Raw genomic sequence first — 20,302 nt, 5'->3', positions numbered from 1 at the left:
CTGAGATCAAATCGCAGCTCTATCCGTGAGGCCTCAGGCAAGTCACTCGATTTCTCTGTGACCTGTTTCTCTTCCATAAAATGGAGATGCCATGTGTCTTGCAGGGCTGTTGAGCTCACACATGGAAAGAAACTAGCAAATTCTTGGCACACAGAAGGTGCTCAAAATGCTTACTTCCCCTCCCCTTTTGTCAGACATGGACAAAAACCACCAAAGTCAGTGAAAGTGTAAAGAAATTATAGTTTTATAAAATAGGTTTATTTCCTTTATGAGTTGTCCATTTCCTTAGAAGATTGACACCTATTTACCAAATGTCTACTTCTAAAAGAATTCAAGATATTTGAAGATTCATGATTACTAATCCATAATTGGAAGAATACATTTTTAAAAAGACATCATTGACAATTCATTCTTTCCCACACAATGATGAATCATGTTTTAGTTTTTATATCATCATTTTTACAAAAATACATGCATTTTGACCATCAGTTCACAAAGTGAAAGTAAAGCATTGAGTGAAGGCAAAGCATGATATGCAAAATAAAGTTATAGTAATTGTCTAATTAACTTAGTTTCTCAACTTTGTATCCACTGGCATTCTGAGCTAGACAATGTCAGGGGCTGTCCTGTGCACTGTAGCATGTTTAGCAGCATCCCTGGCCTCCACTCACTAAATGCCAGTAGCTACCATCCCCCAAGTTGTAACAGTCAAAAATGTCTTCAGACACTGCCAAATGTCCCCTGGAGAAAAAACTGCCCACAGTTGAGAACTACCAAGTTAACTTTATCAACGTATGGAGCTAAACGAGACAGCTCACGCCCAGCCATGGGTTTGTAAGATGAAAAGTAGCTGCCTCAGTCTTTACTTCTCACCAGATCTTTCCTACTGAAAAACAAAATGGCTGCACGTCGCTTCCAAGGCACAATCAAGCACTGGCTTCACAGAGAAACAGAAGAAATTGCACGCGTCAGAATTCGGTTGTCAGACTGCCCCGGCTCTTGGCTGCATGCCCACGCTCTACCTAAAAACCTACTTCCCAAACTTTTGAAATGCTTTCCACAGCTTTCAGAACCTGACCTTTACAGCAGCTTTATCTATGTGTGTCTGTGAAATAGATTTACAATTTTCTATGTTCCTGCAAAGCCAAACCACTTATTGAGTCCAAATGCCAACTGGGGGTGGTAGGAATTTGCACACAGATGTCAATGGACTCCGAAACAACAATACAAGAGCTCCACCTGCAACTAATTATAGAAATTGAAATTGTGTTCTGGCCAGAAGAGGCCACATTCAGAACCCACCCCATCTGCTTTGGCCCATAAAATCACTCTGTTACTTTTCTGCTGTCAACATAGACTTGACTTTTAAAATTCTCTGAGGATGCTGTCGATAGCAAACAACACTGAATATTTTGAGGGTGAATGTTTTGGGAGTGACCACTCCTCCTGCCTTTCCCTCTTGGAGCTTGGTTTCAATAAGTACCCTTGGCACAAGTGAGACTAAAATAATCTATTCATTGAAATACCCTGAAATGTTTTTTTTTTTTTTGGTTGCTTATGTGCTGCTGCAATCCCATCACCCAAATAAAGTGATCCAGAGAGAAAAATGGAAGATGGAAATCATTTAGATCTCCCAAGGTCCAGCACACGAGAATGTTTGTTTTCCTACCATTAGCCAAGTCTTTCAGAGGAAAACCTGGGAAAAAAAATCTGTAAGGCCACTAATGTGGTACACATGGCTGATTCTAGGGCCGACTGCAAGAGATTACTGAGGCCAAAACCAGCTGACATCTGTGACAAAGATGTATAGTTCACTTCAAATCATTATCCTACCTTCTAGCAAACAAAGAAACCAACTCTTGGCTCTGTGTCATCTCATCTATCTTCAAAACCAAAAGAAGTTTTCACTCACCTCTGAAAGGCATTTAAAATCGTAGTTTCCATCTAAGTAGGTCATCTTCTAAGTCTGAACCAAAATTTTTCCAGCTCTCTGGAAAAGTAGACAAAAGCTACAGTTCTCTGAAGAGCTAAGGAAGACTGTTTCAAGATGAGAAGATGGACTCGTTTTTTTGTCCTTCTGAGATTCAGCATTCCAAGGTATGTTGTGGTGCTAAACTATATTATCCAGTTATAAATCCTTGTGTTTATGTAACATTGGGGAAAACACACACAAGCACTCACACTTCAACTCGGAATTAAAATGAAACACCTTACACACAGACGCAACATATGATTGACTTCTTAAGTTCGCAGGCCCCACTATGACTGATAAGCTCTTAAAACATTTGGGGAGCAGAGGTGACAAGGACAGCTCAAGTCAAGGCAGTTGATATCTGTTTTTGTCTTGGAGCATCTGGTCGCCCTTCATCCCAGTTCCTTTAGAGAACTGCTCCTCTCTCAACACCTGCAGTTCTAATAGGGTCACCAATCACAGTAACCTCTTCTCACATACCTGCCCCCACCATCTCCCCACAAAACACACACACACATACACACTCACCAAGTCCTGGAGGGAGGACATGACCAAGGCAGGATCAGAGTCCCTCCATGAACTTTCCAAGTGGGAAGTGAAGACGTAAGGCTCTCTTGACCTTTCAATTGTGACCCTAGGGTACTGGCAGCCAAGACTGCCCACCACACAGAGGAAAAAATGAGGCTCACACATAGACAGAGGCAGACGTTGAGAGCCAGAGATGAAGCAATGGTGAGAGACAAAGTCCCGCTACAGTTTAAGGCCCTGGATCCAGTAACCCCAAACTCCACACCTGATCCTTTCTGCAATTTTGTTACAAGAACTAACCAATTCCACCCTGACCCTTTTTCTTTCTTTTTTGGCTGATGCAGACTTTGAGCAGCATTTGTATCACCACTTTGGAGTCTTGCCCAAATTAATTAGTAAGGAAGTTTCTTCATTTGAATGTGTAAGGTCCTTTAAGATTTCATTGAACCTCCCTGAAACATGCCATGGCTTGTTGGGCTGGGGGGAGGTTATCAGGACTGGCAATTACTATGAATAACAGTTATCAATTAATGATTTCTTATGTTTTATCAATTGGTGAGCTGCAAGTAATAGAATGCCCAAACAACAGTGACTTAAACAACTCTGGGTTTATTTTCTCACATGACTAGACATCTAGAGGCAGGTCATTGCTGCTGTTGGTACAATTGCTCAGAGATGGCAGCTCACATGTCTCTGGACTTGTCTATTCCTTTCTTTCTTTGGCCTTTCTTTCATGGTTATAATGTGGCCGGCACAGCTCCACCCATCACATCAACCCTCAAGACAGAAAGAATTTGGGAAGGAGAACTGCTGGTGATATTTGTTCCTTTATCAGGAAAGAAAAAGATTTCCTAGAATCTCCCAGATTTCCACTTGGGTTTCATTGGCCAGATACTTGAGGAAGAGGAGGAGGAGCCTGAAGCTGAGCCAGGATTTCTCAGACTTATACTAGTGTAAAGAAGGGAGCCTGAGAGAAGGTAAGGGATAAGACAGGTCTGAGAAGTAAGTACATCTGAGTCCCTGGCACCATCAGGACACTTTGGAAGGCCCAGACATGGAAGGAACCACATAGAAAGTGCTCATCCACCTTCATAGATCTCCTTTAAGGTCTCACTTCAAGATGCTCCTGAAGCAGAGCAGCCTTTCCCAAAGTGTGGCCTTATACCCTTATTTCTAGGAATATTTATAATTTGTAACAGATGGGACTGTTGTTAAATATATGTATGTATATTCACTCCACTCCCCCTCTGCCTTGGCAGGGAGTAAATTTCCTCCACATGACTGGCTTTGGGATAGGTTACATCACATGCTTTAGCCAACAGAATGTTGGTGAAAATGATGAAAGCCAAGGCTTTAAACATGTTTGTGGGGTTTAGTTGTACATTTGGCATCTGTGATCCACCATGAGAAGATGAAGCCCTGAATAGCTGCTGTTCTGAGGAGAATGTGGAGACATGGAACATACCTAAACCCAACTTTCAGTTTAGCCCAACTAAGTTGTAGCCAACCTGCAGATATGTGAGGGAGAGAGATAAATGCTTGTCTTTTTAAGCCATAGGTTTTGAGATGGCTTGTTACACAGCATTATTGCAGCAGTAGCTGCCTAATACGTAGGTGCTTAGTTTAAGTTTTGGCAGAGCACAGTGGCTCACCCCTGTAATCCTAGCACTTTGGGAGGCTGAGGCAGGTGGATTGCTTGAGCCCAGGAGTTCAAGACCAGCTTGGGAAACATGGCAAAACCTCATCACTACAAAAAAAAAAAAAAAAATTAGCTGGATGTGGTGGTGTGCGCCTGTGGTCCCAGTACCGGGGGGCTGAGGCAGGAGGATCACTTAAGCCCTGGGAGGTAAAGGCTGCAGTGAGCTGTGATCATGCCACTGTACTCCAGCCTGGGTCACACAGTGAGATCTTGTCTCAGGAAAAAAAAAAAAAAAAAAAAAAAACCTTCACAGTGGAGTAAGATTAGAAAATTGGTGAGTTAAGCAACTTTAATACATATTTTTGGTTTTCAGGGTTTTTTTTGTTTGGTTGGTTGGTTGGTTGGTTGGTTGGCTGGTTGGTTTTGTAGAGACAAGGTCTTGCTATAGCCCCAGCTGGTCTCAAATTCCTGCACTCAAGCAATCCTCCTGCCTTGGCCTCCCAAAGTATTGGGATTACAGGCTTGAGCCACTGCACCCAGCCTAGTAAATATTTTTAACTGAAAGAGAGCATTTCATGTGGTGATATGTTGTAGTAGTCTGCTTATGTTGTGGGTCGAATTGTGTATCCCTCCCCCCAAAAAAATACCAGTACCTCAGAATGTTACCTTCTTTGGAGATAGGGTCTTTACAGAGATCATAAATGAAGTCATTAGGGTAGACTCTAATCCAATATGATTGGTGTCCTTATGAAAAGGAGAAATTTGGATGCAGACACAGCCAACCACAGAGGGCAGATTACGTAAGGACACACAGGGAGAAGGTGATGAAGCACCAGCCAAGGAGAGAGGCCTGGAACAGACCCTTCCCTCACAGCCCTCAGAAGGAAGCAACCTGCTGACACCTTGTTCTTGGATTTCTTCCCTCCAGAACTCCGAGACAGTAAATGTCTGCTGTTCACATCACTCAGACTCCAACATATCTTTTTGTGGGGGATACACAATTCAACCCCCACAAAACATATGCATTATGAATTTCTAGGATAAGCATATCCAATATGTCGGGTGTTACGTTGGACTGACCAGAAAATCCCTTTTGAAAAGTGTTATCACCCTGCACACACTTTGGAAATACTGGCTTTGAAGGATCCATGGTTTCTTAGACTTATAGTGGTAGAAAAAAAGGAGCCTGGAAGAAGGTAAGGGATAAGGCAAGTCTGAGGACTGAGTACATCTGAGTTCCACCCACAAACCTGACGAAATTCTATCACTCATTTCCAACTGGCACAACTCATCATAACTGGACACTCACAATGAAGTTAGTATTTTAATAGAACATAGTTGAATGACCCCTGTTGAAATGGCCCTGCAGGCTGGGCACGGTGGCTCACACCTGTAATCCCAGTACTTTTGGAGGCCGAGATGGGCGGATCACCTGAGGTCAGGAGTTTGTGACCAGCCTAGCCAACATGGTGAAACCCCATGTCTACTAAAAATACAAAAATCAGCCACGCGTGCTGGCACACACCTGTGGTCCCAGCTACTCAGGAGGATGAGGCAGGAGAATTCCCTGAACCCATGAGGTGGAGGTTGCAGTGAACCAAGATCACACCACTGCACTCCAGCCTGGGCAGCAGAGCGAGACTCAGTCTCAAAAAAAGAAAGAAGGAAGGAAGGAAGGAAGGAAGGAAGGAAGGAAGGAAGGAAGGAAGGAAGGAAGGAAGGAAGGAAGGGAGGGAGGGAGGGACGGAGGAGGGGAGGAGGGGAGGGAGGAAGGAGAGAAAAGAAAAGAATTATTTGCAGTTATACAAATAAAATAAAGCAGTAATCAGTAATAATAAAGGAAACATAGAAATGTGATCCATCTCGATCTTTTCAAGTTTCATGTTCAAAATAAGAATCAATAAATCCTATGTTGAAACTGGATCAAAAACTCAGCAAAAACTCATATTAATATTGATTTAGAGTAGACTCTTTCCTATTATGTTAAGCCAAAAATAGAAATGATCACATAACCATTGCTTAAAAGCTGTAACATTCCCCAGACAGGTTTACTTACACTTCTTGGGTTACGTTTCCCAATGACCTTGTCCCACTTCCACACATGCAAGATGGGTAAATATTAGATCTAGTACAATCTCCTAGTGTGTGATGCTATTTATATTCATGCAGAGCCTTGGCTAGCCATGCACAACCTAAGAAAATATCTAAAAATTGCTTTATGTATATCTGATTTGGAAGAAATCCATTAGAAATACAATGTTAACAATTACACAAAATACCGAGGAATATGAAAAGTCAGTAACTCTTATGTACCAAACTACAAGATAGAGTTTTTATAAACCTTAAAAAGATGTATTCACTCCTATGTTTCCTCTCTTTGATCTCCATAACACAATAAAGATATAAAGAAAAGACAAACCTATATTCTTTTAGAGAAAATAGGTTCACTTTACTTCCCTACAGTTGTATCCACCCGCTCATCAGCCGTGCCCCCCATAACACCTATCCCAACACCACAGGCCACTAAAAATAATAAGGGGCTACCTCGCGTAACAGTGTATTATGGTAGCAGAACATCCATTCTCAATACTTTCTCCTCACCCCTCCCCCAATTGTTCTACAGGTGTGACGTTGAAAGCATGGGCTATGGGTTCATGCCATTCCAAAGGATCAGCTGTCCATAATCCCTTGCCCCACTCTCCTCCAATTTAAGAAAACATATCATGAAGCAAAAGCACAAGTGACAGCATCAAGATAACACTGCATCTGTGCACTCTGGTTTATACAAACAAGCACATGATTCTAAATTTCAGTGCTGCAACTCTTAGTAGTAGAGCACATGTATTTATATTCATGTAGAGCTGCATGGCTGAGAAGTAAGGCCTTGGAGAGAACCGGGTGGAGTTGAAGTGGGAGTAGAGGAAGGAGTGGCATATCCATCCAAGAACCTGAGTATCAACCCTTTGCATATAAGAAATTTGGTCACGGCCACCTACTCATTAGCCCCAAGGTTCCAAATAGTCCTGCACTCCCTGTAACACAGAGAGGGAGTTCAGCATCCTCCCTTAGATCTGGAGTTGGGTTCAGCTCCCTTAGACAGAACCATGAGGGCTTCAAAATCTACTGCTAAGAAACTGATGAGCAGGAGCCCTCAACAATGCTGCACATAAGAAGCAAAGGGCTGTGCTAGTTAGCATTATATTTATAAAACTATGAACCTCCTACACAAGAGCCCTTCAATCTCCTTACCTCTACCCTATAATGGACCTGCTTCCAATTTCTGTTCACACAGAACAGTTCAAATTGTTTTAGATCATTAGAACTTAGGTTGGTGAAATTCTAAATGTCTAAATACCCCTGAAAGAATTACCTTGGTAGATGCAATCTCTGATTATTGTGGATAAGAAACCACAATCAAATGTCCCTTATCTCTTTTGTATTTCTTTCTTCCATATAGAAAAAGTTTCCATGATTTTTCCTCTAAAAGGAAATTAAGTTATGGTAAATGGTGAAAACTCTAAACAGCACAAAAACCATCTCTAGGAAAAAGAAATAAATTCCTAGTTAAGAATACAAATTCTGGCCAGGAGCAGTGGCTCACGCCTGTAATCATGCCACTCCAAAGAGTTAGATGTCCATAATCCCTTGCCCCACTGTCCTCCATTTTAAGAAAATACATCATGAGGCAAAAGCACAAGTGACAGTAGAAAGATAACACTGCACTTTGGGAGGCCGAGGTGGGAGGATCACTTGAGCCCAGGAGTTCAAGATCAGCCTGGGCAATATAGGGAGACTCTATCTCTACAAAAAAGTACAAAAATTAGCCAGACATGGTGACACACACCTGTAGTCCCAGCTACTAGGGAGGCTGAGGTGGGAGGAGTGATTGAGCCCAGGAGGTCAAGGCAGCAGTGAGCCAGTATCGCACCACTGCACTCCAGCCTAGGTGACAGAGTGAAACCCTGTCTCAAAATAATAACAATAATGATAATAAATCACATTCTTAATCATCTTATCAAAACTAGTCATTTTTTCATCTAGCATGTATAAAGTAGGATCTTCCTATAATACTAAATCACAGCTCCGTAATCTTTTAAGGAGGTAGTGATCATAAAGTTAAGATCTTAGATTTGGCATGAAATAGACCAATGCCTTAAAACCTAGCTATGCTGCTTACCAACTGTGTGAACTTGGACAAGTTGCTTATTCTCTCTACATTTATGCTTCATCTGTAAAATAAGAAAAGTTCTAGCATCTACCTCAGATGACTGATGAAATCACTAAATAAGATAATGTACACAAAGCACTAAGCACAATACCTAGCACACAGTAGGCCCTCAACAAATGTCCACTGGTAGCACTAGCAGTATAATAGAAACAACGGCAATAGCAGAAGATTGTTCCCCAAACTTTACTTCACCTAGCTCCATTTTTGGACAAACAAAAACCCCACTGGTAGTAATCCACCATATATGTGTCTCTCCTCCCTTTCCCGGACAGAAGAGAGGACTCCACCTCCCACTCCCTTCAATTATGTCGCTTTCAGTTCAAGGAATTAAAGAACCAATGTGCCGTCTCCAGTCACTCTCTTGCCCTGCTGTAGCAACCTTTGAAGCCACGCATCAAGATGCAGAAATCCTGGATCCTGAGTCACTGCATGGAAAAGACCTGTCCCACAGAGTCACCTGACCTGCTTCATACTTCAGGCAAATAAGAAATAAATCTCAAATATGTTAATCCACTGAGATTTGAAGTTTGTTAGTTACTGCAGCAAAACTTACCCTATGCTGACCAACAGGTACTCCTATACTTCTAAAAGGGATCCTAATATACTTCCAAAAAGAGAAGACAGTTTTTTTAATAACTTGTTTTTTGTCAATCTTTATATTTTCTACTTTGTAAGACGTCATATTGCAAGTAAATTGACTTTTCAAAATCTCCATGCTTCTTTCTCATTTTACACTTTTTAATCTAAAAGAGAAAATTGCATTTTACTTTTATTAAATATACAGATTAATACTAGAGCTTTCACTGAGTCATATGTCACACAGTCACATTTCACCTACGATACCAGGGTATCCTGTGATCACAGTAAGACCAGAACAAGGAAGGGATAATGGAAGTGCCCTCAAGCATTCACATACTCCTGGCTTATGGCAACCTGAGACAGTTAAGTGGAATTACGGATATTACCTATTCTAAACTGAACTAACCCTCATGAAATGGACAAATGGTTCGAAATGTTTTTAATAAAAGTGGAAAAGGTTTTATATGTCACTAAAATGTATCTCAATGTATTATTTTGCTCTATCTCATCCACATTTAATTCTTCATGGATGTCATAGAAGACACATAATACACTGGCATTGTAACGCATCCTGTAATTTATAAATAAATATACATGTACAATTGGGGTCTGTGCTCAAAGATAAATTTAATGAAAGAAGCATGAGATAAGTCACTTTGGAGCTAACAGTTTAAAGAAGAGCATTCAAACTTTTTGTCCCTGCTTGCACTGTTCCTAAACTGCTTTAACCATTTTCCAAAAAATTAAAATGAAGAGAAAAACCAGTATAAAACTGGGGGAAATGTGCATGGTAGAAACAGGTTCATAAAGACTTCATGAACCAGCAAAATCAGAAAGAAGCAGAAATGATACTGAAGAGCATCATTTTAGAGTGAAGAACAAAGCTTTTGGTTCCAACTACAAAATCACATTTCTACGTCTGAAAACTAGCTTTGGCTGTGTTAGATAATCAAAAGGATAAGGTGATTGTTTTCTACACATAGAAGGAGAACAAAAGGCAGATTTTCCTATAGATCACAAATGCTTCTACAGGCGCTTAAACTCCAAAGGAGTGGTAGCCAGGGAAACAGTTAGGAGGATCAGCAGATGACTCCAAGAAAGGCAGAGCACTTCATTAGACCAACATCAAAGCCAGTTATCGGAAAATCACTTGTTCAGTCAACTTAGAGTTATCTCAATTTCCTTCAGAAAGTTAAATAATATCTGGGAATTTTTGAGCCATGTGGTATCACATTCCCTAGGCCCCAGCTCTTAGCACTTCTATAAGCACCAATTAGAGATGAAGCTGGGGCCAGGTGTGCAATCCCAGAACTTTGGAATTACTTCTTGAAGCCAGGAGTTCAAGACCAGCCTTGGCAAAATAGCAAGACCTTGTCTCTACAAAAAAAAAAAATAATTGTAATTGGCAGGCTGTGGTGATATGTGCCCGTAGTCCCAGCTACTCAGAAAGCTGAAGTGTGGAGGATCATTTGAGCCAGGAGGTCAAGGCTGCAGTGAGCTATGATTAACATCACTACACTCCAGCCTGAGCAACAGAGCAAGACCCTGTCTCTAAAAAGAAAAAAAAAAAAAAAAAGAGATTGAGAGAGAGAGAGAAAGAGATGAAGCTGGAATTTAAACCTAGGTATGTCTGATTCCAAAGCTCTTATAAAAATAGCAGTATTTTAGGAAATAGAGTAGGCATTAAAAAAGAAAAGAAAAGAAAATAGCAGCATATAAAACAGGCCTCACAGAATAGGTAGGATTTGGAAATGAAGACTGGCTGGAATTTAAAGGGAGGTGGCAGGAAAAGCAGGTGCTGAGAAGGCCACCAGTGGAAGGGAGAAGCAAGAGTAAGGGCATGGCAGTGCAAACCTTGGGTGTGTGCAGGAATTACCAGGCAGTGGTGCAGAAAGCACAGATGTGGAGGGAGGTGGCACAAGATAAGGCTGGAAATGTTGGCCCGGGCCTTCTAGTAGAAGTGCTATGGGCTCAGTCAAGAAGGTAGACTTTATTCTGGAGGCAATGAGTAATCACTGAGGGCTTTAAAGCAGGAAAATATCATAACTGCAGGTAGACACCAGGAACCTGTTTTTCCTGTGGCATGAAGGATGGATCAAAGAAGAGTATAAAGGTGACTTGCACATAGTAGATAGTTAATTAATGCTGGATGGATGAAGGCAAAAACAACAAGTTAAAATTTATTGTGTATCTCTAACATAACAAACCCATCTGATTCAATTCCATTTCATATTGTTCAATTTGCTACTCAGAGAACAAACTTTACTCATTCTAGAAGGAAATAATGGTGCTGGTGCTTCAAAATAAAAATCAATTCACCAGTCAAATGTGGCCCTCTAAATGTTGCTGTTGAATTGTTTATTCTTACAGAAATTAACATTTTCTTCTTCTATTCAGAAGGAGGTACATCTGAACAGCTGTTGCAACTGCTGAAAAAGAAAACAAAATTAACCAAGTATAAAAGTTAGGCAATGAGGAGTGATCCTCCCCACCCCACCCCTCTCCCCATCTGCAACCATGTGAAAAGGTTATCAGAAAATAAGGAAATTACAAGCTGTAATGGTATATTTCCTATGCTCTCTTGTAGCGTCCGAGTCAAACACATACTAAGCCATAACCTTCTTGATGATGCCAAACTTTCTTCTGCACAGGTCGTGGTACCATCTGCAAAGCATCAACTACTCAGTGAGAAGCCAAGGCTGAAAAATACTGAGATGAGTCATGACCTACCTGATTTTCTTCATGGGAAACCCTCATCTGCTCCTTGAGGACAGACATCCGCGCTGCCTCTTCTTTCCTCAAGACTCTCTCCTTCTTAAGCTCAGGACTCCAGAAAGTCTTAATACTGTTCATGGAAGATCCTAATTTGCTGTCCTTGATGTCTAGCTCTTTCCGGAGGAGGTCATTCTCTCTCTGCAGTTCTTTCAGCTGGGCCTGAAGATCTAACATTGTGCTGTCTCTTACCTGCCTCAACATGGAGGGGACCTGGTGGTGGTGATGATGGGATGAGCCAGTCAGCCCACCATGTTGATCTGTGTATGAAAGGACATCTGTGTGGGAAAGTCCAGCAGAAGCAATATTGGGACTACTCCCCATGGCTGTGACACGGCCTCCATATACAGCTCGATTCGTAGCCCTTCCCAGAGTCATAGTGCCCTTTGGGTAAGTTGTTGAAGCCACCCCTTCATGATCACTCAGATACATGGGTCCAGACGTAGCATAGGCTGCATTGAGGGACTGGATATTCTCCATAGACAGAGTCTTGCCTGCTCCTCCACCTCCCCCACTACTTGTTCTTCGGTGGCCCAAACGAGGAGACCTTGGCAAACGAGGGGATCTGGAAGGGCTACCTTCCAGATTGGTGATTGTTCTTGCACTTCCATACATTTTTCTTGTATTATGAGGTGTTACTGAAGAGAAGAAATGCTATATTAAGTTGGGGTTTGAGCTAATATTTCCACGATTGTCCAGAATTTTCACCGCATTCTTTTCACAGTCCGTACCAGAAAATAACTCCACTCAGAGATCTACAAAGTGAAAAAAAGAATAATTAAAAACAAATTTCTTTAGAACTCTAGCTGCATTGTATTTTTAAATATATAAAGATAATGATAGATGTACCTATGTAGATAGGTGATTAATAATAGACAGATAGAAAGAGCCACACCCATAATGTTCATTTAGAAAGAAAAGCAACTCTAAAACTTGACTACTACAGGTGAAAGTTTTATAAATTCCCCCCACCCTGCCCCTAAGCAAGATAAAAATTCTCAAAGTGAAAAATAAGGTCTATTCCTTAGGAAAATGAAGCTCTCCATATTGGTTTGTGCTAAGGTTAGAGTTAGAACCTCTAGAAAATTCCCCATGGAATTCCCCATCATGGAGACCTTAGCTATAAAAAGGCCCCTCCTTTGGGGCATAACCCCTATATGCATGTGACTTGAAAGTGACTCTGAGAAGCTGCTGCTTCCTGGGATGTCAAATATTTGGCATTCATGTTGTTACCTTCCCCTCCTGTACTCATTACAGACATCACTAATCCATCACAGTCCTCTTTTCCACTAAGTTCAGAATTCTTCTCAACACAACACTCTAGATGGCTTACCACCAAACAACTGGCATTGACACATGAATTCAAACCTACTGGCTATCCTGGAGCTAGAAGAAAAAGAGGTAGCTCAACCAATGGGATGCCTAAACACATAGCCCGATCCTCAATGATATTATCAGAGAAAACAACAGTCCTGTCTCTTTTCCTTTCCACACACATCTTTCAGGCTGGCCTCTTGAGAATTATTTCCCATTTTGGTTGACCTTAATATTCATATTAACCACTTCATGTCTGTACAGAAATGGCAAAGGAGAAGTCCTCTTCATGGTTACTGAAGTATACTAGTGAAGATTTTATGTAGCTGGGGCTACAGCACTGTGAGTATCCCTTCAATTTTAGCACCCATATGGCCTTAATGGAGTGTATTATGGCCTCCTGTTCTTCCTCTTAGAAAGTCTTTACTGTATTTCCTTTTCCTTCGGCTTTACAACAATAAGAGAACAGATTTGAGAATGGCAAACAGGTTCAAATCTCCATGCTAATACTAACCAGCTGAGTAACCTTAGACAAATTATTTAACTTGTTATGAGCTTCCATTCTGCAATCAACAAAATGCAGGTAATACCATCTAACTCATAGTATTGCAAGAAATAGTAAGATGATGTTTATAAAACACCTAGTTTGGTGCCTAGTACCAAATAGTCTTGAAGGTAAGTGTCTCAATGAGATAAGTACATTAATAGCAGTATACAGGGGTATCTTTTATTTTCACCTGTCTATCATTCATCCCTTCCCCCTCTCCCAAATACACACTTTCTGATAATACTGTCACTATTTTCCTTAGAGAAATTGTTCCCAACTCCCTACTCACAGTTCATTGGGTTTAGGTAAGATTGACTCCCTTCAATCCACCATCCTAGATGGTGCAAGGGGTGAGAACATGACCCACGCCTGGCCAACCATCATATTGTATCCTCCAGACATGGTAGCTAGTTTAGTGATGGGCATGTGACCCACACTGGTCCAACAAGACTCCATACTATGTCTCTAGTTGGAACAGCTGGGAAAGATAAGCTCTTCTTCAGCTGGAATTCCTTACTTTCAAGATAGAGCTGTGAGTACTACAATGTGGAAAGGGCCTCCCTGAGGGTGAAGACGATACAAAGGGAACCAGAGCTAAACTTCAAAGAGTGTGAAACCAAACCAGGTGACATCACTTCATACTCCAGATCCAGGAGTCACAGAAGTTACCATCATCTATCATCTATACATCTGTTCCTAGGCCATTTTAGTTACATATGCCAGGTGACTGATTGCATTAAAGGTCTCAATTCTTTACTCCTTTTTTTATATATGTCTTGGCAGTGTTTTCCCAATGTGATGCTAGGTTCAGTCATGTGACTTTATTTATCCAGTAAGGTGATAACAAATGTGAAGTAAGCAGACGCCTTAAGCAACACATGTGTTTACTCTCTTGCTCATTTTCCTCTACCATAGTAATTAGAATATTCCCAATGTAGCCTGATGGAAGATGAGAAATATAAAATAGAACCAAGTTGTCCTAGCCAACAGCCAAGCTGCCCCAAGATGTGTGAGCAAGCCCAGCCAAAGTCAGCAGAACTGCCTAGCCAACCAGCCGCTCCCCACAGGGGCATGAGCGAGCCCAGCTGAGATCAGCTAAACACCACGCTTATGCACTTGATAAATGCTTCTTAGTATGTCACTGATGTTTTGTGGTTGATTGTTTTGCCACATTACAGGATCAGTGGATAACTGATGCATTTGTCTATAAATTTCCTTTTTGCTACATTCAATTCTAGATGAGATTTCTGTCACTGATAGTGACACATACAGTGTGAAAAAAATGTTTTCTATAAAGGTTTCCCCTTTCCCTCAAGAGGTCTTAAAAAATTATACATCTGTTTCTAACTAAAGAACTTCATTTCAAATGTTTATGTTGCTCAGGGCTTAATTTTGTTTTTCTTGGAAACACACAAAAACCATTTTGTATCTAAGATTTTTACATGAATAATCTGTAGTGTAAAAAAGAGGGGATCAATAGTTCTAACATAAGAATTCAGTGACATAAATGATGAGAGAGACAGATAGTGGAATAGTGGAACAGGCAGTTATATGAATATTTAATAAGATGGAAAGATGTTCATGACATACTGGTGGCAGGGGGAGCAGATGACAAAACAATTTTGTGATTTACTCACACTTGTAAAACACAAATACACATACAATCACCAGCAAAGAAGGCTGGAATGACACACATCAAAATGTTACCAGCGGTGGAATTCCAACAGGTTTTCATTTTCTTCTTTTTATTTGCATACTCTAAATTTTCTACTATTGAAACTGACCCAATTGTCCCATAGAGCTGATGTTAGTGGTTTCTTTGAAAAAAACATAGAAATTGACCTCCCAGTTTTAAAACTTGAGAAAGTTGCATTTGTCTTATCTGAGTTCCTTTCTAAGGAAACCAACCATCAGGCTTCCCAGATAGTGTCAAGGAGCTCAAACTCACCAGATCACTGCATTTGGACAATGAGATGTCAGACCCCTCATCTGTCATAATTGCCTTGCCCTATCTGTTTCCTTTTGACCAACTCCTCTTCCTTATCCCTCCCTAATTCCTGTTTTTCCACTCATGATTATATTTCTTCCCTGCTATATAAACCCTTATGTTAGTTGGTCAAGGAGATGGATTTGAAACTGATCTCCCATCTCCTCAGCTGCAGCACCTGATTAAAGCCTTCTTCTCTGGCAATGCTTGTCTCAGTGACTGGCCTTCTATGCAGCAAGCAGCAGAACCTGGACTGAACCTCTGGTGTTTTGGTAACATAATAATGATATATACTTTTGTCATTAAAAAATGATTTTCTTTCTATGGTTCCAACAGTTAAATGAATGTATCTTTTCTGTGCTTAGAATCTAGATGTCTGGGTTCTAACTGGGCCACCACTTATAGAGCTGTCTTCCTAGAAAAAGTGATGAAATCTAACTTGTCTTCGTCTGTCTGCTCCCTTTGTATCTAGAGATACACATTTCTGAGGTCTGTGGCTAGGCCTGAGGTCCCTGAATGCCATAAAATTTACACCCACACAGATTTAATCCTCAGTGAATTTACCTGCCTACCTGGCCAAAGCTTTGGGGAATCCCAGTAACCAACAAACAAAAAGTTAGTTTGTTCCCTTTGGAAACACACACACATGTAACACACAACATGAAAAGATGTATTATCATGTTTAAAATATGCTTTCCTTTCTTAAAAAGCAATATACGTTGCCACTGGCCCATAGATTTCTTGGGTTCTCCTTTTCTAGGTTTAATATCAGATGTATGCTAGTATCATAGATAGATTGAGAAGCTTTCCATTTTTCATTTGTTCTGGAACAGTTAGCATAATACCAGTCTTCCCTATTCCTGAAATGTTTTGTAGAACACACACATAAAACTGAATGGGCTTGGCAGGGCATGTTGACTCCTGCTGTAACGCCAGCTACTGAGGAGGCTGAGGCAGGGGGATTGCTTGAGAACAGAAGTTCAAGACCAGTCTGGGCAATACAGCAAGACTCTGTCTCTAAAAAAAATTTTTAAATTAGCCCAGTGTGGTGTCACGTGCCTGCAGTCCCAGATACTTGGGGAGAGTGAAGCAGGAGGATCACTTGAGCCCAGGAGTTTGAGGCTACAGTGAGCTATGACTGCACCACTGCGCTCCAGCCTGGGCGACAAAGGGAGAGACCCAGTCTCTTTTAAAAAGCAAAAAAACACAGAATGGGCTTAGTTGTTTATTATCTTTTCATTTTTTCACTATGTTTACTTGGCTATTTGGGTTTGCTACCTATTTTGTGTCAATTATCATTAAAACGTCCCTTCACAAACAGTCTATTCCGTGTAGATTTTCCAGTCTTATTGGCATTGCTTTGTATAACTTTTCTTTAAAAATTTTTAAATCATCTTTGTTTATGTCCCCATCTCACTCCCAATGTTGTTTGTATTTTTTCTATTTCCCTTGATGACAATATGACAAATATTTCTCTATTTTCTTAAGAGTTTCAATGATATAGCTTTTGGTTTTATTAATATATTTTACTGCATCTTGTTTTCCATTTCATTGATATCTCTTTATCTTTAATAAAATGTCTGCTTCCTTTATGTTTTTTTGCCTTTTTGCATTGAATGTTCATTTCTCTTTAATCACATTTCCTAATGAATGCATATAAGATTTTACACATGGCTGCATATTCCAGAATTGTATGTATAAAACTCTTATTGTCATTTGTAAATACCTTGCTGTTTTTATTTTGAAATTTTTCTATCCCACAAATTATTGAGAATAATATATTTAAATGTCAAAGTGGATAGAAATTTTGGGGTAAAACTTTCTAGTTCACATTGTATAGCATTGGGATCATAAAATGTAACATATATATTTTCCAATCTTTGAAATTTGTCAAGACTTTCTAATTGGCTTATTACTTTTTCTTAATTGTTAAACCAACTAATAGATTATTATGGAAAATTTAGAAAATACAAATATGCATAAAGCAGAAAATGAAAACAATCCTGTCACTCATAGATAACCTCTGTTAACAAGTTAGCATAATACCAGTCTTCCCTATTCCTGAAATGTTTCGTAGAACATGCACATAAAACTGAATGGGGCAGGGCACAGTGGCTCACACCTGTAATCCTAGCACTTTGGGAGGCCGAGGCAGGCGGATCACGAGGTCAGGAGATCGAGACCATCCTGCCTAACACGGTGAAAACCTGTCTCTACTAAAAGTACAAAAAATTAGCCGGGCGTCGTGGTGGGCGCCTGTAGTCCCAGCTACTCGGCAGGCTGAGGCAGAAGAATGGCACGGACCCAGGAGGCGGAGCTTGCAGTGAGCCAAGATTGAGCCACTGAACTCCGGCCTGGGCAACAGTGCAAGACTCCGTCTCAAAAAAAAAAAAAAATGAATGGGCTTGGCAAGGCATGTTGACTCCTGCTGTAATCCCAGCTACTCAGGAGGCTGAGGCAGGAGGATTGCTTGAGGACAGCAGTTCAAAACTAGCCAGTATGTATTATCCAATTCCTTTTAAGTGTGTGTGTGTGTGTGTGTGTTTGTGTGTGTGTGTGTATTTTAGACAAAGCCAGACAATATAAAGACTATATAAATCAAAGTATATAAAGACTATATAAAGTCTTATATTTTCCTTTTTCTCCATGTTTTATCTTAATATCATCTCCACTTCCCACTTAACATAGAGGTCACAAAATATTTTTATAAAACATGATTTTTAACAGACACTATGAGTTACCAAAGATGACCATCAAAATTCCTCTACTTCCTATACAGAATTGTCTCTAGTTCCATTAGTTCCATCAAGAAATTGATTCTCTTTCCCTTGTCCTTGAATCTGGACTGGCCTTGTGACCTGCTTAGACCAACAAATGCAGTAGAAGTGACACTGTTCCAGCTCTGAGTCTAACCCTAAAGAGGCTTGACAGTTTCTGGTTTTGCTCTCTTAAAACTCGGCTGCCATGATGCAAGGAAGTCCAAGCTATCTTGCTAAAATTAGGAGCCACACAGAACGGCCCTGGAAGATGAAACACCACATAGAGAGAGAGGCCACATGAAGCAGAACCAAAGCACCCAGCCAAGAGTCAGCACCAAAACACCAATCCAGTGAGACAAGCCATCTTGGAGCTTCCAGCCCAGCCCAGCCACCGTCTTTAATCAGCTGCATGAATAACAGCCATCACTATATGTAACAAGACCACCAATCAACCCACTGAATGGTGGGACGTAATAAAATATTATTTAAAGCCCCACTCCAAGTTTTACAGATTTTTGTTACACAGCAAAAGAACTGAAACACTTAGGTAATTATTTTTAAAATGGAAATATCATAATTAATATTGTGATTGATAAAGCTTTATAATATTTTGATTGATAAAGCCTTTCAATACTCTGTTTGAGCAATATTCAGATTGATAAAGCTCTTACTTCCGTGGGATAAACTCTTTTTTTGTTGTTGTCGAGACAGAGTCTTGCTCTATCTCCCAGACCCAGATTGGAGTGCAGTGGCACAATCTCGGCTCACTGCAACCTCCACCTCCCAGGTTCAAGCGGCTAATTTTGTTATATTTAATGGAGACAGAATTTCACCATGTTGGCCAGGCTGGTCTCAAACTCCTAACCTCAAGTGAACCACACGCCTCGGCCTCCCAAAGTGCTGGGATTACAGGCGTGAGCCACCATTCCCAGCCTTCCCTAGGATAAATTTCAAAAGAATTATAAAATAAAAATGAAACAGCTGGACACAGTGGCGTGTGCCTGTAGTCCCACTGCTTGCGAGGCTGAGGCAGAAGGAAAGCTTCAGCCCAGGAGTTCAAGGCCAGCATGGGCAACAAAGTGAGAACTCATCTCTATAAAATTAATTAATTAGTTAATTTTTAAAAAATCAAAATGAAACAATTTATACTCACATCCTTACTCTTGACTCTCTTTCCTTCACAGCTTCTACTCTACTCTCAACATATCCCAAAGGCCACCATCTCCTCGAGGCCACAAAAAAAATCCCGAATTACCAAACTCAGGGTTTCAGCACTACATATTCAGTAAATACACCTTAAGAAGTATTTTTTTATTTATTTTTAAGGCAGAGTATCACTCTTGTCACCCAGGCTGGAGTGCAGTGGGGCAAACTCGCCTCACTGCAATCTCTGCCTCCCAGGCTCAAGTGATTCTGGTGCCTCAGCCTCCTGAGCAGCTGGAACCACAAGCGCACATCACCTTGCCCGGCTAATTTTTGTAGAAATGGGGTTTTGTCATGTTGCCCAGGCTTGATCTTGAACTCCTAAGCTCAAGTGATCCACTCACCTCAGCCTCCCAAAGTGCTGGGATTACAGGCGTGAACCACCGTGCCCAGCCAAGAAGTATTTATTAAGTACCAACATTGTGCTACTCCAGCTCGGCTTTAGACCAGTACTTCCTGAACAGTCTGGCAAATGTTCAGACAAACAAGGCTACTGGGGTTTTCGTTTTAACCCAAGATGTCTCAGAGACTTTTAGGACACTCATATGTATTGTGATTATCCTAAAATTAAGTATATAATATAGCTTTTCCAAAATTTATTTGACAACAGAATCCTCTTCCCTTCAGAATACCTGAAAACATTTCACTGAACACTTGAATTTACTCATGCAATAAATACTTTTTAAGCATCAGCTTAACTCCCACTGTTGAATGCTAGGGATAAGGCAGTGTTTGAGACAGACACAGCTTCTGACTATGGGAAGTTTGCTCCCT

General features: G+C 40.7%; 1 protein-coding gene across 7 annotated transcripts in view; it reads right to left on the bottom strand.

Moving 5' to 3' along the window:
• The window catches only part of ERC2 (ELKS/RAB6-interacting/CAST family member 2), a 901,662-nt gene that overhangs the window by 854,491 nt on the left and 26,869 nt on the right, over positions 1 to 20,302 (bottom strand). For all 7 annotated transcript variants that reach the window (XR_009214386.1, XM_058441964.1, XM_058441966.1 and 4 more), the window contains exon 2: positions 11,677 to 12,473. Coding sequence is in view for 6 of the 7 variants with exons in the window: in XM_058441964.1 (XP_058297947.1) it covers positions 11,677 to 12,333 (657 nt within the window). In the remaining variant the exon portion in view is untranslated. The remainder of the gene's footprint in view (positions 1 to 11,676; positions 12,474 to 20,302) is intronic.

Source organism: Hylobates moloch, unplaced genomic scaffold (genome assembly GCF_009828535.3).
Source record: "Hylobates moloch isolate HMO894 unplaced genomic scaffold, HMol_V3 SCAFFOLD_8, whole genome shotgun sequence".
In the NCBI taxonomy this organism is placed as follows: domain Eukaryota; kingdom Metazoa; phylum Chordata; class Mammalia; order Primates; family Hylobatidae; genus Hylobates; species Hylobates moloch.
Note: the sequence above shows the minus strand (reverse complement) of the source record. Positions and strands in the feature narration are given on the sequence as shown.